The sequence below is a fragment of the Podarcis cretensis genome, assembly GCF_951804945.1.
Source record: "Podarcis cretensis genome assembly, chromosome: 7".
NCBI classification, from domain to species: Eukaryota; Metazoa; Chordata; class Lepidosauria; order Squamata; family Lacertidae; genus Podarcis; species Podarcis cretensis.
The window spans coordinates 3,076,048-3,093,966 of record NC_137176.1 but is presented as its reverse complement, the minus strand read 5'-3'; the positions used below and the strand labels follow the sequence as shown (position 1 = coordinate 3,093,966).

At 43.5% G+C, this 17,919-nt stretch overlaps 1 protein-coding gene across 6 annotated transcripts in view; it reads left to right on the top strand.

Moving 5' to 3' along the window:
• The window catches only part of RIN2 (Ras and Rab interactor 2), a 72,456-nt gene that overhangs the window by 47,246 nt on the left and 7,291 nt on the right, over window positions 1-17,919 (top strand). For all 6 annotated transcript variants that reach the window (XM_079983510.1, XM_079983512.1, XM_079983511.1 and 3 more), the window contains 2 exons: window positions 14,432-14,737; window positions 16,778-16,909. In XM_079983510.1, coding sequence (XP_079839636.1) covers window positions 14,432-14,737; window positions 16,778-16,909 — 438 coding nt within the window. The remainder of the gene's footprint in view (window positions 1-14,431; window positions 14,738-16,777; window positions 16,910-17,919) is intronic.

The following is a 17,919-nucleotide window of genomic DNA, read 5'->3' as shown; positions in this document are numbered from 1 at the left end:
ATCGAAAGGTTTTAACTAGATGTCTGTTATTTAATGTTTGGACAAAGAATGAAGAGCCTAATAGTAATAATACTTTAATACTTAACATAGCTTGTTTTTTTTAGTGTACCATCTACTTCACATAAACTTTAGTTTCGCATCCATTCCCAGCAATGGCCAACCAGGTGACCCTGTGAAGCCCACAAACTGGACTCGAAAGCAGCCAGCCACTCTTGCCATTTACTATCTAAAGCAGTTGCTGTACACATACTTGGGAACTTGGGAACCTCATGCAACATCATAGCCCTTGATAGGTCCATCAGTTTGTCTGATGTCAAGCCACATTAACCAGTTGCCATTATGGAGCAGCAAATTCCTTTACAATTGCTTATGAAAAATTACTTATGAAGAATGCAAATAAGTCTTTACCGAGCAATAATTTTCTTTGGGACCCCTTTTCCCAAATCCCTATGTTATATTGTAGGAAGGGCACTCTTGAACAGGGGTGGTGAACCTATGGTCCTTTGGATGTTGCTGAACTCCAACTCAGGCTAGTGAGTGTGGCTAATAGTCAGGTCCTCCATGCTTGAAAGGGTCTTTTTGAACATGTTGCTCTTACCCTCATATCTTCAGATCTAGAATTGCAGGGTTCATAGCCAACTTGAGATGTCCCTACTCTAAGCCCCTATACTGCACCAGTCATTATTTTTCAGGCAATATCTGGAGAGCCAGAAGTTTTTGCATAATTCCACTGTGCACATCCATCCAGTAGATAAATAGGTACCTCTCCGGCGGGAAGGTAAACGGCGTTTCCGTGTGCACCTCTGGTTCGCCAGAAGCGGCTTGGTCATGCTGGCCACATGACCTGGAAGCTGTACGCCGGCTCCCTTGGCCTATAGAGCAAGATGAGCACCGTAACCCCAGAGTCGGTCACGACTGGACCTAATGGTCAGGGGTACCTTTATCTTTACCTTACTCCAGCTTGCACTGCTCCTGTGCCTAATCCACACACAAATGGCGGGAGTTGCAGTGGAAGCCTGCTTTCAGCCTGGAATGAAACTTTTCAGGGAATGCAGGGTGCTAATGTGAGCATGTGTCCTCATTCCAGCAGCCATTTAATGCTGGTGCTGGAGGCCTGCTTTGTGCAGATATGGCTGGTGATTTTGGCTGTGCTGCTTTTGTTGATAGTGTGAAGAGTAAGCCCTTAATTGTTTCTTTGCCTTCTCCTCTGCCAAGTAGTGTATGGTGACGTATTGTCATACTGTCTTTCAGCAAGGTTTGGTTGAAAACTTTTCTTTATTCTAAAGCCTTCCCGAATTAGGCCATTTTATTCCTGCAACTTTTAATTATCATTAGTTTCCTGTTTTTAACAATGTTTTATGGTTTTTCGTTCTAGTTTTGTACACTGCTCAGGTATTTTTTGAATGTAGAACAGTTTATACATTTGGAAATAAATAAATAAAACAAAACAGGATAATAATTCCTGGCTTCTTCAAATGTTAACAAACTAGTGTATTTGAAATTTGGTGCCCAGCAGAGTACCAGCTAAAATGGCAGAGTAGAAAAGTAGGTCAGCTTAAATTAAATGAATGTTTCAAGCAGAAATGGAGTTTCATATTGAATTATTTTACTGCAAATTGTTTTAGTAATACAGCTGTTTAAGATATAACCATTACTTTTAAAATGATGTTTTAACTGTCTAAAAACACTTCAGTCAGTTGCCAGCCCTTTCTTCACATATATACAGTCACCAAGAATCACTCCAGGAGACACAAATATTACCTCAGAGCTGGCTTTGAGATGAGCCAGATGGTTTGATTTCCAAACAAAGACCAAAAAAATAGGTTTCAGCCTTTTATATTATTTTCAACAGCGCCATGTCTAGAGATGTAGCTTTTGCCTCTTTCTAATGGTACAAATCCACCAGGGAAATGAATAAACACCTTGGGTTGTCTGCAGAACAGATTTCTAAGTGTGCAACAGAGCTTCCCCTTCATCTCCCCTGCAGGCTCTGCCTCCATCCTCAAATTCTGCTCCAGAGATTTGGGGGGACCCTCGGAGCAGATTGCGGGGTGGGGAGGTGAGGAAGGAGAAACCTTGCTTTGCAAGTGGAATGCTGCCCATGCAGTTATGGATACAACCCCCTTTTTTTTTTTACAAAGGTTGTATATCGCTTAATCAGGAAAATTTATAAGCTGATTAAATAGAACAGTATAAAATATCCATAAGGAAATACCAGTGAAATCAAACTTTAAAAGCAAATAGAGATGTGAAATATGTATGAAATATACCTAAACTGAACTATTTTGAAATTAATATACATAACTACATATCTGAGTATTATTATTCTTATTATTTGAGTTATACCGCCCTATACACAGAGGTCTTACTTAAATATAAAAAGTTTTCCTATTTCTCCCTATCACCACACCATAGTCTTTTATGAAATGTTCACCTCAGTTGCTTCTAAAATAAGTAACTCAACAGTGGATTGCGATTAACTGACCTTCAGGGCAAGATGTTACTGCCTGGCATAGAGAGCTGCTAGCAGAGTGCAGTGATGGGGAGCCGGGCTGATAAAAGATTGTGTTATGAACAGCTCTTTACTCTGCTTTCAGGCTGTTTGCACATTATTTATTTTTCTTCATTTACTATGAGGGACTTGGGAAGGACCATAGTTCAGAGAGAAAGCACATATCATGCATACAAATGGCTCTGGGCTCATTTTCCAAGGTAGGGCTGAGAGGGACCTCTGCCTGAAACCCTGTAGAGCCCCTGCAGTTGGGCTGGGCGATGTCTGGCTTTCAACATTGTGATATATCACCAGCTGAATATCATGATATACAGTACTGATAAATCACGACGTCTGAAATAAGGAGGAAGTAAGGTGAGGAGGAAGAAGCAACCGAGATACAACTCCCAGTCCTACAGCTGAGCAAGCCTCCATGCTGGGTCACGTGAGCCAGAGCTGTGGGGTGTATGCTTCCTTAAACTTCAGCATCAGTTAGCTTCACAAAACCATGCTTTCTTTGACTGCTTTCAGGCACACGCATGCACACACAAGAGAGAGAAGGGAGGAAAGAGCGCCCGCTCATTCAACCCAGGAAGACGCAGAAACTCCAGCTGACTTCCTGGTGTTTTCCAGTATCATTATTTTTGCATATGACTCACAAGATATTGCCAGCTCATTTATTTTGAGAGGGTTATCACGATGTGGTCTTGAAACCAGTTTTGGACAATATATCAATATATCACCCAGACATACCTTTCAGCTGTTCTCCCAGTTCCTTCATCTAAATTAGACTAACATTATTGCTGAAATATTTAGAAAGCGCAGAAGCACAAAATGCTCCAGCTTCTGAACCATTCACATGTTATCAGATCTCAATGTCTTCCCAAAGTGCGCAATACACAGAGCCTCCAAGATTTCCTTGGGGTATTTTAAGGCTGCCAAAAACCTGACCTCATTTCCGTCTCAGTGGACCACAAGCCTCAGTCAGCTTAAATGAAGGCTACGCTTTTCCCTGACTTAATAGTTTGTTTTATATGCAGGGATTTTAATTTTTATTATTATTACTGCTTTTCACAAGAAGGAGCAGTCAGATCATATCAGCTCCATCCACTGTCTGAAGCAATGCAACCAAGTACACATTTATCATCTCAATGTGAATTAGCTGATCGCACATACATATGTACACAACTAAAGCCTTGCATGCTTGAAGTTGAGGAGAGGGAGATGTCCTGTAGAATAAGTTGCTTTCCCAACTCTTTTCACCCACTTCAGAGTTTGCATGTGCTATTCTGCAGACCACTTCAGATACCTGAAACTGTGTACTGGGATTTCTTGCAAGCGATCTTCATCCTGCTCACCTACTCCCTCCATTCTGCCCAAACTCTTGCCTCCATGCTGCCTGTGGCAGGCATACACTGCTGCTTCCCATCATACTTGCTCAGTGAACCAATAGGTGCACTATGCATGTACCCAAGCAGTCGTGGGGATGCAATGCTTTCACTTCCTTTTGGTAACAGCACATCCTGCTCTATGGGGCCTGGTGACTTGGCAGCAATGCTAGTGGGTCCTCAGTGCTGCACAGTGCATGCATCACATTGCATGACAGATAAAAGAGCATGCCCCCTTTTGAAGAAAACAAAACTATCTGGTTGGCTTTCTAGCAAATAGCAGCTTTGTATGACGCGGGTGGCGCTGTGGGTTAAACCACAGAGCCTAGGACTTGCCAATCAGAAGGTCGGTGGTTCGAATCCCTGCGACAGGGTGAGCTCCTGTTGCTCGGTCCCTGCTCCTCCCAACCTAGCAGTTTGAAAGCACCTCAAAGTGCAAGTAGATAAATAAGTACCTCTCCAGCGGGAAGGCAAACGGTGTTTCCATGTGCTGCTCTGGTTCGCCAGAAGCGGCTTAGTCATGCTGGCCACATGACCCGGAAGCTGTCTGTGGACAAACACCGGCTCCCTCGGCCAATAAAGCGAGATGAGCACCGCAACCCCAGAGTCGGCCACAACTGGACCTAATGGTCAGGGGTCCCTTTACCTTTATGTTGCAGCAGTGGTGTCCTTTTGAATTTTTGCACACCAGACAGTCCTTCATGTGGTATTATTGTCAGGTGGGTCTGGCCGTAATAGCTTTTAGGAACCAACCTTCAATGGCTGTTCTTTACAGAGTATGCCTCAAGCAGACTCTGGGATAGCTGCTTACCAGAGTGAGTAACAGCTTTCCCCAGTTAGGAAATTAATGGTGATCTCCACCATTGCTGGCATCTTCTTCTCCCACCCCAACAGGTGTCCTATGGCTGTTTCCATGCTGGCAGCTGACAGTATAACCAAGTGTGGAGTTGAAATAAAAGATAAAAGGCTAGGAGTAGCTAAGTCAGGTTTTCGGGGCAGGTGGGGGCAGAACTTGTTTTCTGCATCTTTCTAGATACGTCTGCTTTAGGTATTGTGAAGATCAACTGCCCAAAGTTACTTTTCATCTATTTTCATTGCTGAGGTAAACTCAGGCTGGTCTATTTATATGTTTTATAAATGTAGCGATATATTTCTGGCATGGCAGTCTATGAGAATTCATTCCTGGAAGAGCTAAAAGCACTCTGTTCTCATTGTATATTTGTGGAAGAAAACTTGACCTTCCCTCTTAAATCAGTTGCTCTTTGTCAGTAACAATCTATTCATGATTGCCTACCTGCTCCCTTTTGTTAAAGTGTGGCTTATACTAAGTTTCTTTATTAAAAAGGGTGTGACCTAGCATCATTTAGATGCCTTCATGACACTAGCTGCTCCAGCCCCAACCCTGGCTTTGATTCCCACCCCTCAGTCTATACTATCCAGTGTTGTTAGAGGTCTGTTGCCTCCACATCCTGAAACTGTTCCCTACAAAGGAGTTGTGGCTTCTTCCTCACAAATAGGGACCGCTTACTGGCGGGAAGGTAAATGGCGTTTTCGTGTGCTGTGCTGGCTCGCCAGATGCAGCTTTGTCACGCTGGCCACGTGACCCCGAAGCGTCTCCGGACAGCGCTGGCCCCCGGCCTCTAGAGTGAGATGGGCGCACAACCCTAGAGTCTGTCAAGACTGGCCCGTACGGGCAGGGGTACCTTTACCTTTTTACCACTTTAGCTAATGGGGCCTCCTGCTGCCGCCGCACCGCCGGAGCATGATTTCTGTTCTGGGTTAGCGGAGTCTGTAACCTGAAGCGTATGTAACCCGAAGCGTATGTAACCTGAGGTACCACTGTACTAAAAGTAGACCATAAAATTTGTGATATTACCACAAATTGCCTGTCCCCAGACAGTAGGAAAAACTTGTCTCCTTTGCTCCACTAAAACTGAAATGTTTTTTGATCATTATTTTTTTTATTGATTTAATTTGTAAGTTGCAATCCAAAGTGACTTATAACCAAACAAACAAAAAGATCCCACATACACACATTAAAACCAAGGCAGTGTAGAAGGGGGGAAATACATTAAAACATCCTATCCAATAGGTGGGGAAACCAAGCAGGGTATAGTGCATTTGAATAAGGTTCTAGGTGGGAAATCCACTGCGGCAGATGTTGACAATTGAGTGTCAAGAGTGTGTGTAGAATGCTTTAGTATTTTGTTTTTGATTTTGTAAAGCACTGTGATTATGAAGACCCTGCATGGGTCATGCCAGACGAATCTCATTTCTTTTTTTGATAGAGTTACAAACTTGGTGGATCAGTGGACGTAGTGTATTTTTAAAAATAGTTTTTTTGATTTCCAATATGTAACGAAAAGAGAGAGAGAAAATAATAAAAACAAAATCCCAAAATAAAATATGAATCCTACAACAAATAATTAAATGGTTGTTCTGTGAGCACCAGATGAATCTCTTTTCGTTTTTCTTTTTGATAGAGTTGCAAGCTTGATGAATCAGATAAATGCTATGGATGAAGTGCATCCAGATTTCAGTAAGGTTTTTGACATAGTCCCCTATGATATTCTTGTGGAGAAGTTGGTAGAATGTGGACTGGACAAGGTAACTGTTAGGTGGATTTGTAGCCGTTTGCCTGATAGAATCCAAAGTGTGCTCACTAATAGATCCTCATCTTCTTGGGCAAAAGTGACAAGTTAGGTGCCACAGGGTTCTGTCCTGGGCCTGTTATTGTTCAATGTCTATAAATGGTTTGGATGAAGGAATCAAGGGGGTGCTCAGCAAATCTGCAAATGATACAAAACTGGGAGGAGCAGCCAATGCCACTTGGCATTGACCTTAACGTATTGGAGAACTGGGGCCAAACTAACAACATGAATTTCACTTAGGCAGGAAGAACCAGATGCAAAAATATAAGATGGGGAACACCTGGCTTGCCAGTAGAACATGTGTAAATGATCTAGGGGTCCTAGTAGACCACAAACTTAATAAGAGTCAAGAATGTGACGCAGCTGCAAAATAAGCTAATGCTCTTCTAGGCTGCATCAACATCTGGTCTCTTGTCCTGCTCTATTGTGCATTGGCCACATCACACCTGGAGTCCTGTGTCCAGTTCTGGGTGACATAGTTTAAGAAGGATAATGACAAGCTAGAATGTGTGCAGATGAGGGTGGCCAAGATGAACCAGGGTCTGGAAACCAAGCCTTACAAGGAATGGTTGAGGTATATTTAGCCTGGTTAAGAGCAGACTGAGAGGAGATGTGATAGCCATCTTCAAATATCTAAAGGGCTGTCACGTGGAAGATGAAGCAAACTTGTTTTCTGCTGCTGTGGACCTGAATCAATGGATTCTGACTAAACACCAGGAAGACCTTTCTGACAGTAAGAGCTTAGGAAACGGTGGGTTCTCCTTCCTTGGAGGTTTTTAAGCAGAGGTTGGATGGCCATCTCTCAGGGATGTTTTAGCTGATATTCCTGCATTGCAGAAGGTTGAATTAGATAACCCTCAGAATCCCTCCCAACTCTGTGAGTCTATAATACAGGAGCCCCTTTAATGGTAGCGGATCGTGCAAGTATTTTTTGTTTTATTAAAATAATGTGCTGCTTTAAAAGATTGCAAAAGAGTGTTTCAGTACAGGATGCAGATGGACATTCCTGAAGTCACAAGGAAACTGCTCACTCTATTAAAGCACTTCCTCTTTCCACTTTCAAATGGCTAAGACAGCTTTAATTAAGTCGGTCAACATAATTACAAATTATCTATGACAACTATTCTCATCTGCCTCATTAGTTTCTGTCATAACATTGGAGAGAGGTATGTGGTGATTAAAAATACTTTGAGATTGTAAACCTAAACATACTACTTGAGACTTCCCAGTAAACATAATGAGTTTGTGGGTACTTTGTATCTCCTGGGTGATACAAAGCATTCCCTAGCATGTCCACTCTAGGAATGTTGTACTATGTGTTTCACATCCCACACATATGGGGGGGGGGGCCTCACGCTGCGTTGCTGGCAGCCTTTCCCCTTCCTCGCTCTCTCCCTTCCCGGCCTTGTGGGAGAGGACGGGGGACTATGCACAGGGCGGGCACCGCTTTGCCATGCTCCTGGCGCTGTTTGCCCCGCACTCCTGGCTGCATACCTTAAGGTCGTGAATATAAGCCACACTTTAGCTTTTCACGGTCGGAATTTGGGGAAAAGGTGAGGCTTATATTCAGGTCAATACGGTAGATTTGCCAACAAAATCATTGGAAGGTCTGTTGACAGATGTTTCTGTGTTCTATTAGTTTTTGGGCGACTTTCCTCATACATGTGTTGAATTTTATAGCAAAGTAGCTACTATTTTTTACTTGTCTGACATTAACATCTTGCTGCTCAGAAGTAATCAAGCATGATAATAAAAAAAAGAAAAGAAGGAAGGAGTAAGGTCTAATAAGCCCACAGCTTTGCCAAAGATTATAATGGGACTGTTAAAAAAAATAAATCTCTTTCCAGTTCCCAGAACCATCATACATTTACTTATTGCTTGTTCACACTCCTGGATGTCCCGAAGTGCCCCATGCCGAGAAAGCACGGGTCTGAGCAGTTTCCTGCTTGTCCTGTCTTTCTAGGCACAGGTGCAAGTGGTTTTGCATTTGCCTTGCAGCTTTCCCCTGGAAAACTTGCTCTTTACCTCTAAGTCTGCCATTTGTTCCAATTCAGCAGTAAACCACAGGTTTTCCCCGGGGGAAGGTGGCAGAGCAAATGGGCTTGTGGGTGAGCACTTAATTAAAAATATTTATATGCTACCCAGTAACAAATGGGCATTGAGCAAAATAAAAAGGATGGCACAATGGGACTTCCCTCATCACACCCTGTGTGTGCCCCCCCATCATCCCCAAATCTGCTCCAGAGGGATGGGGGAGACTCTCAGAACAGATTTAGGAACTTCATGGGGGAAAGAAAGGGGGGGGACATTCAGTTGTGCAATGATGAAACCTGCTAAGCATCACCCGCTTAGTGCTGTGTTGTATACAGCCTGGGATAAGCAGTTGTCCCATCCATTTTGCTGCTGTTTGCATTGCACTGATTGCACCAGGAGGCAGTTTTCCCCTTGTTAACAAAGAGACAGGAAAGTTGAGCCCTGGGTTTAGGAGAAGGTGTCAGGAATTTTGAAAGAATGTGGCCTAGAAGAAGCCAAGCTATGCACAACTGATAAAGGGCTGCCTTTGTGGTTATCTCTTAGGTGTGCAAACATTACTTCAAGGTTACAAATATTGACCCTGTATTGTGTATGGTAGGCTCATAAGCTGGGAAACAGTGTTGCATTTAGTTCCCAGATTTTAGCTGCAAAGCAGCTTGTATGTGGGGGTGGAAGGAGGATGAATTTTTAGAGCTAAAAGCTGGCTACAACAATTCCTTCTTCAATTTTTTAAAGTGCAACTCTGTCACCCCTAATGCTTTTTACAGTGGTTGTTATTGACTTCATAAGCCCATGTGTCATGTGTAAGTGCTTCCTGCTGCAGAATCACTTCCTCCATCCACACCAATGTGCTTCTTTAATCCCAAAGAGGTGTGTGTCATCTTACTAAGGAACTGATTCATAACAAATCCCTTTAGGCCTATGAGAGTTGTGCATCACTGCTCATGTGCCATCCTTCAATTTTTAGATGGGGTAGTTTGTTTGAATTCTCAAGGAAAGTATGTATATCTTCATACTGATCCATAATTCGTATACAGTGATACCTCGGGTTAAGTACTTAATTCGTTCCGGAGGTCCGTTCTTAACCTGAAACTGTTCTTAACCTGAAGCACCACTTTAGCTAATGGGGCCTCCTGCTGCCACTGCGCTGTGAAGCACGATTTCTGTTCTCATCCTGAAGCAAAGTTCTTAACCCAAGGTACTATTTCTGGTTTAGTGGAGTCTGTAACCTGAAGCGTATGTAACCTGAAGCGTATGTAACCCGAGGTACCACTGTATTTTACAAAAGTGCATTTGTTGTTGTTGTTTAGTTGTTTAGTCGGGCCCAACTCTTTGTGACCCCATGGACCAGAGCACGCCAGGCACTCTTGTCTTCAAAAGGACATTTACCTCCTGTTTATTCCTCCATGTTTTGTTTTTATTTGTATGGTTAGAAGTTGCACTTTGGGTTTTTGAAAATGGATGTTATTCTGCCTCTGCAGTGGGTTGCATGGTCATTCCATTATATTGTCAGTTCATTAATGTTTATGACCATCTTTTCATGGCTACATACACTGCCTATTACTGGGGTTTGGAGAGGGGACTAGACAGCTGCCATCAAATATATCTGTACTCAGTCCTGCACTTACTTTCCTTGATGTGATGATAGAGGACTGCTCACGAGTCAGCTGGCTCAGTGGAGATGTCAGTCTCCAACTTGGCGCCCAGAAATCTCCATGTAGTCACAACTGGATTTGCACCAGGAGCAAAATGCACCTGGCACCCGCGGAATTTCTAACACGGGTGAGGAGATGGGCTGTTGACTGTTTTCTGTAGAGTTAAGGGATTGCTGTTGAGTGTAGCATTGAGGCTGAATGTGCTTGGCTTTGGCCAAATCCTTCTGCTTCTGTGTCTGAGCTGCCCAACAAATGACGGTAAGAACATGATCTCATAATGTTTCTATTTTACTATATACATGGCCATTTAGTAAAATGATAGCAGTAGCAGTGGAAAAAAATGGTACGTACGGATGTTTAAGCATGACACCATACAACTTTTTTAAAAAGAAAAAGATGATGAAAGCACAGGCCAGCAAACCCTGACAAAAGTGCTGAGAACAAACACTTGACAATGGGGCCGCTGTACTTCCGAGACTTGTTGTTAGCATCCATCTGTTCGAGAGACAATGGAGTGTGCCTCCAGCCATGAAGTCAAACTGCTGCATTAGTAGCACCAAAGTGACCTCTCCAGGGTGCAAGCCTGGGCAGTGTGTACGGAAGTCCTGGGCTGCCCAGATGACGCAAAGGTTGAGAAGGCTGTGTGGAGCCCCAACCCCCGACGACTTCGGCTCCACCAGGACGGGGATCGACCCGTATGGTGACTGGTGCGAGGGAAGCAGGCCAGGCCCTGTCAGGGAGCCACACAAAAAGTATCGCCCGGGAGAAGATGGGCACTGTGCAGCTCCCCCCTGCCGGCAGAGGGGTGCCGCTGGTGACTGGAAATGGACACAGGATCCAAAAAAGTTATTTTCTAAATTAAAAAAAAAAAATTAATACATTTATTTTATTTTATTTTTTAAACGCTCAAGAATTAAAATGGCAGCACCCATAAAGGGGCCCTGAACCAACAAAGGTCACTTCCTGGGACTGCAGCTTCCCGCTAAGTTCCTCCTCTTTTTATATTTTTTATTTCTCATTTTTTAAATTAAATAGAAGGGAAATGACGGGTTTTTTTCTCCCCCCTGCCCTCCCATTATTATCGTCACATTTCCCCCCTCTCAAAACACTTTTTATATACTTTTTATTTTTACACACACACACACACACACACAAACTTTCAGATACCACCACCTCAACATCTTACTTTCTTTCTTTCTTTCTTTCTTTCTTTCTTTCTTTCTCTCTCTCTCTCTCTCTCTCTCTCTCTCTCTCTCTCTCTCTCTCATAAAATCCCTACTCTTTTCATCCCCTTTCTTTTCTCTTCTCTCTCCTTCCTGCCCAACTAATAATAATAATAATAATAATAATAATAATAATAATATCACACACCTTCATACATATATCTCGCCATCCACTTTCAATAGCACCTCCCACTTTTGTGCTCTGTGGTCTAAACCACTGAGCCTCTTGGGCTTGCCAATCAGAAGGTGGCCGGTTCGAGGCCCCACGACGGGGTGAGCTCCCGTTGCTCGGTCCCTGCTCCTGCCCACCTAGCAGTTCGAAAGCACTTCAAAATGCAAGTAGATAAATAGGACCGCTCTGGCGGGAAGGTAAATGGCGTTTCCGTGTGCTGCTCTGGTTTTGCCAGAAGCGACTTAGTCATGCTGGTCACATGACCCGGAAGCTGTCTGCAGACAAACGCCAGCTCCCTCGGCCAATAAAGTGAGATGAGCGCCGCAACTCCAGAGTCATCCACGACTGGACCTAATGGTCAGGGGTACCTTTACCTTACCTCATACTATAACTTGAACCACCACTGCAATTTTTTATCATTACTATTACTATTACTATTTTTTTCCTTTATTTTCCCTTTTTATTTTACTCTACTGTTCCTTTTCTTTTTTTCTTTTCCCCTTTTTCTTTTTGTTTTTTGAATACTACCCTGCCAGCCTTTAATTTTTAACTTTTTACTACGATATCCCAACCCCACTTCCCACCCTTAACTGGACCCCACTCCCTCATTTGTGTGTATGAGTGTGTAGGGGTGTGTCCACAAACAACCCCCTCAACACACACCCTCCCTCTGGCCCCTCTCCATTGGTCTCTTGCATCTCTGTTTGTTAATCCCTTTATGTCAACTGTTTGTCTGTTCTGCTTGTCTTTCTGCCTGTCTGCTTGTCTGCTTCCGGCTTCACCAACATCACTGAGGTGAGGTGACCCTAGAGAAGTCCTTAAAATACAGCCCTGACATCACAAAAATAGCCGCCTAATCCAGACGTTCTATAAAAGCCACTAGTCAACAATGCTGGTTCAACTCAGCAACTCAACAATACCCAGGAACCACCACCTCCAAAACTCCTAAGCACAACACACCACTCCAAAAAGATACCACCACATCTCAAAACAAGGTCACCAGGGAGATTGAGATGGCACCAACCAGGGAGATGATGAACAGCACTGAGACCACAACATAGCCCCAGGATGACAACAACCCAACAACAAAATGAGGCCTGAGGGAAATGGAACTGAGACTAGCAGAACTATTGAAGAACACAGTGACTCCCCTGAAGAAAATAATCAGCAACCTGACCTCCAGAGTGGAAACCCTCACTAACACCATCTCCAGTCTAGAAAGTAAGAACCAAATGCACAGAACACCACAGAAACTAGTGCTCATATGCCCAGGAACCTCACTAAAATGCTGGAGAGGATGCACCTCCACAGGCACATACCTCCACATGTGGTGAGAATGTCCCAAAATCCAACTCTTCTGGACATCAGTCATGCAAGAAATATTCAAAATAACTAAGCAAGTATTAGAAGTTACCCCAGAACTGGCCCTACTGAACATCTTCCAAGATAATAATGCCCACTCACATTATAAAGAGCTCATTACCAACCTACTCTCAGCAGCCAGAAGCCTCAAAGCCAGACACTGGAGAGACCTGTTAGGAGTAAGCTTGGACCATGGTATCAAATAGTATGGGAAACAGCCTTAGTAGAAAAACTAACCAATAAACTGAAACTGACATGGGGACAAATAGAAGAAGATGCCTTCACCACGGTATGTCCCCTTTATCACATACATAGCCCAACAATACAACAACAACAATCTGCCAACAGCATACAAATCAATCTGGCTAACCAAAAACCCACCCTCTCACACACTCACATGCATAAACAAATCTCACTAAAGCCAACCAAATACAGCCAACCACCCCCTAGGCCACCCCCAACCTCTCTCCCAACCAAGGAAATACAACAAGTGAATAGAAAGAGGACCCACACAAGTGACGCTGACACAAAACCCCACACATACAGTAGAAGAATAGAAGCATTGCCACCCGCACCCTCCCCACCCACCCTTCCCCTTCCGTTCTCCTCTTTTCTTCCCAACCTAATACTGCATGCAACACTAATGTCTCATAACAAATGAAACTGATCTTGAAACAATGTCTGTATTTTTGTAAACAAAGAAATCTTTAGTAAAAATATATTTTTTTTAAAAAAGAAAGTGGAGAAGGTGGATAGAAAGAAGTTACTCTCCGGCTCTCACAGTACTCGAAGCTGGGACCATTCAGTGAAGCTGAACATGGGATTCATGACTGACAAAACAAAGCACTGAACTGCATCATGCGGCACTTAGTTACACTATGGAATTTGCTCCCACAAGATTTAGGGATAGCTGGAAATGTGTGTGGCTTTAAAAGAGGATTGGACAAGTTCAGGGAGAGTAAGGCTATCAGTGGCTAATAGCTGCAATGGCTGAGCCCTGTCTCCATTGCTGGAAGCAGTGTGTCTCTGAAGGCTAGTTGGTGGGGAGCGTGCAGTGTCACTTAGCTCCTGTTGTGGGGTTTCCAGAGGCAACTGGATAGCTATTATGGGAAAAGGATGCTAGACTTGATGGACCTTTGGGTTGATCCAGCAGGGCTCTTTGTACATTCATACAAATAGGGACTGTATTTTGCACCGTTGACTTTCTTTATTTTAGAGTTTTTCTTTTTTAAAAATTAGCATGAATAAAGATGATGTCTGAATTGTGGACTGTCTTTCTTCCTGTCAAGAATGCATCTAGAACTAGTTTTGACATTAAAAATGAACATGGCAATTTAACGAAATGATTATTCTGGCCTCAGTAAATGGTTTCCATTCTTTCTCTCCCTCAAGAGAGCAAAAATCATGGCCGGTTCTTGGCCAGCTAATGAACCAAGTTTGCCTGTCTCTTTGCAGATGTGGTGTTGGAGAAGGCCATGCATAAGTGCATCCTGAAGCCCCTCAAGGGTCATGTGGAGGTGATGTTAAAAGAGTTCCATACAGCTGACGGCTCTTGGAAACAGCTGAAAGAGAACCTTCAACTGGTCCGACAACGGAATCCTCAGGAGCTTGGGGTGTTTGTCCCAACACCAGACTTTGTAGATGTTGAAAAGATTAAAGTCAAGTTCATGACCATGCAGAAGATGTATTCTCCTGAAAAGAAAGTCATGCTGCTGCTACGAGTCTGCAAACTAATTTACACTGTGATGGAAAACAATTCAGGTAAATGCTGTCTCTTGACCAAAGATTTCTTTGCTGTTCAGGAAGCTTCTGGAGGAAGAGCAAATGTTTTATCTCACAACAGTTTATCTCACAGTTTCAAATCTCCCTTTTTCTTTATCTCACAGGTTTTGTAATTTGTAATCTGATAGTCTGCAGTTTGGTTCTATTTGTTTTCATACCTGCACTATTTCTAGCATGTTGCAATGACTCTTTGGTGTAACAGGTATCTGGAATGAAGGCAGTGTCTGCTAAGAAGAGACTAAACTAAAAGGGGATTGATGGGCCCAGATATTGGAGCACGCTGGGAAAAACAACAGGGAATCTAGCTAACCATAGATGGGCATTTCTGAATACAGTAATTTGTGAAAGCAATAAAACAATTTAGCATGGGTTCTGCATTTAAATTGTGTATTCAAACACTATGTATGCATTGCTGTAGTGTGAGAAAAGGCCTGTGACGCTGGTGCCAGTTCATGCCTTTTTCTTAAAGTCTGATACGAAAAGGGCACAATTTAAATGGGCAAATACATGTGTGGTCCTGTCAATTGTGAATGGTGCGGGCACACATGCAAATATCGCTTGCTAGAATTCCTGCACCCTCCGCATGCTTCCTGAAATTGGCCTGGAGGTTTTAGGAGAACAGCACATGAGGTGGGTGGGATCTGGCAAGCTGGAGTGATGGTCCAGATAGAGGGGCTAGAAAAGTGTGAAATTGAATTCCACCCATTTTTGCATTGTGAAAAACATGGTGTTACATCACACTTGTTTTAGAAGCTTAGTCTGAATAATTTGAAAATGGTCTGAGCCTTGAAAAAATCTATGCCCAAAGACTAGTGCAGGCTTTCCCCATTCTAGGGTGCTGCAAGGTATACAAGGTGTGGCTAATCCTTTTAGGTGGAACAGAAGTGTTGGTGCAAGTATGAGCACAGTCCCAGCCACCCAGGGGTAGGTAGCATAGAATTGTACTCATCTGGAGCAAGCTAGCTCCTCACATATGTTTTCAGTAAACCATGAAGCTGGTCAAGAGCCCCACAAGAACATCTCACTGCTGAGCTAACATGGACATTGCTTAAACCAGACACTGCTTAATCCAGACATTGCTTAAACCAGAAGGCAGTTGCTTAGCACAAATCCCAAGCTTTAACTGAGTTGTACGCTGGTGGCGCTGTGGGTTAAACCACAGAGCCTAGGGCTTGCCGATTGGAAGGTCAGCGGTTCGAATCCCCGCGACGGAGTGAGCTCCCGTTGTTTGGTCCCTTCTCCTGCCAACCTAGCAGTTTGAAAGCATGTCAAAGTGCAAGCAGATAAATACGTACTGCTCCGGCGGGAAGGTTAACAGCGTTTCCATGAGCTGCTCTGGTTCGCCAGAAGCAGCTTAGTCATGCTGGCCACATGACCCGGAAACTGTACGCCGGCTCCCTCAGCCTATACAGTGAGATGAGCGCGTAACCCCAGAGTTGTCCGCAACTGGACCTTATGGTCAGGACCTTTACCTTTATCTTACTTCAGTATAGTAAACTGGACCTTTACCTTTACCTTACTTCAGTATAGTATTTAACTTTGCTGCAGCCAGTTGCCATCCTTTAATCCGCTTATCCAGTCCAGTGATGGCATATAAAGTATATGAATATGTGCGTCTGTTCTAGAATCACGTTCTCTTTAATTTTACACCAATGGTAAAAGGTAAAGGTAAAGGATCCCTGGACGGTTAAGTCCAGTCAAAGGCGACTATGGGCTGTGGCACTCATCTCACTTTCAGGCCGAGGGAGCCGGCGTTTGTCCACAGATAGCTTTCCAGGGCAACGGAACACCGTGATGGATGCCAGAGCACACGGAAATGCCATTTACCAATGGATCCTGTGATAATAGCATATATGTTTGAGTAAAATTCGCTTGTCATGAATCTAAAATGATTCAGCTGAATGGAAGCAGCAGTGCAGAAGACTGCCTTTAAACTTGGAAAGAGGCAGACAAAACTGGCAGAGGGGTGTGATTAATGCCTGTATTTTCTTTCCCCACTCTTCCTTACCCTTCGTCAAGGGAGGATGTATGGAGCTGATGACTTTTTGCCAGTGCTGACCTACGTTGTGGCTCAGTGTGACATGCTGGAGTTAGATGCTGAAATTGAGTACATGATGGAGCTGCTGGACCCCTCCTTGCTACATGGAGAAGGTAAATGTCCTTGAAGCTCTGAGATGACTCTTTTGTCAGGAATTTGTTTATTTGTAGCCTGCCTGAATAGACAGCCTTTAAAAGAATCCTGAAAGCCTCTAACTTGTTGCCACAGCTTATCAAGTAATGCCTACAAACAAAACATAAAGATAACCCCAACCAATGAAGATAAAAAGCCTTGTGTTCCTACCCGCATAGAGAGAGGGTATTTTTAATTAAAAATAGTAAGATGCTTTTCTTTGTGATTCTGGAAGGAGGAAACTGTCGTTTGGCCTAGCAACTTGGGCGGTAGTGATTTGCAGTAAACTCTTAACCGTGTCTTTGCAGAAGTCCTATTGAATTCAGTGGGGCTTACTCCCAGGTCAGTGAGGTTAGGGTTGCAGCCTTAGTTCAGTTTGGAATGATGGATCAGGCCATACATCTTGTGGCAGAGTCTGAAATGATATGTGACAATTTCTCTCTTCAATTCTCTCTTTCTCCAGTATGGAAAACTTTGTTTTAACTTACTGAGAATTTTGAATTATGGAAGCTTATAAATTAGCTTTCCTAAACCTCAGGAATAACTTGTATTTCAGAGCAGGCTTCCTTCAGAGGCCAGGATATTACCACAAGTCTTCTTTCACATTCATATTGGCATTTAGTAGCATTATCATGGTCATCCCGCCTCCTGCATGACAGTTAATTGAAAAAGGAAAACATTTCCTTATTCAGTTGGTAGAGCATGAGATTCAGCAATCTTTACCAAAGCCCTGTATAGCAAGCAGATAGGTAAAGGTAAAGGACCCCTGGACGGTTAAGTCCAGTCCAAGGTGACTATGAGGTATGGCACTCATCTTGCTTCAAGCTGAGGGAGCCGGCGTTTTTCCACAGACAGCTTTTTGGGTCATGTGGCCAGCATGACTAAACTTCTTCTGGTGCAGCAGGACACGGTGACAGAAACCAGAGCACATGGAAATGCCATTTACCTTCCTGCCACAGCGGTATCTATTTATCTACTTGCGCTGGTGTGC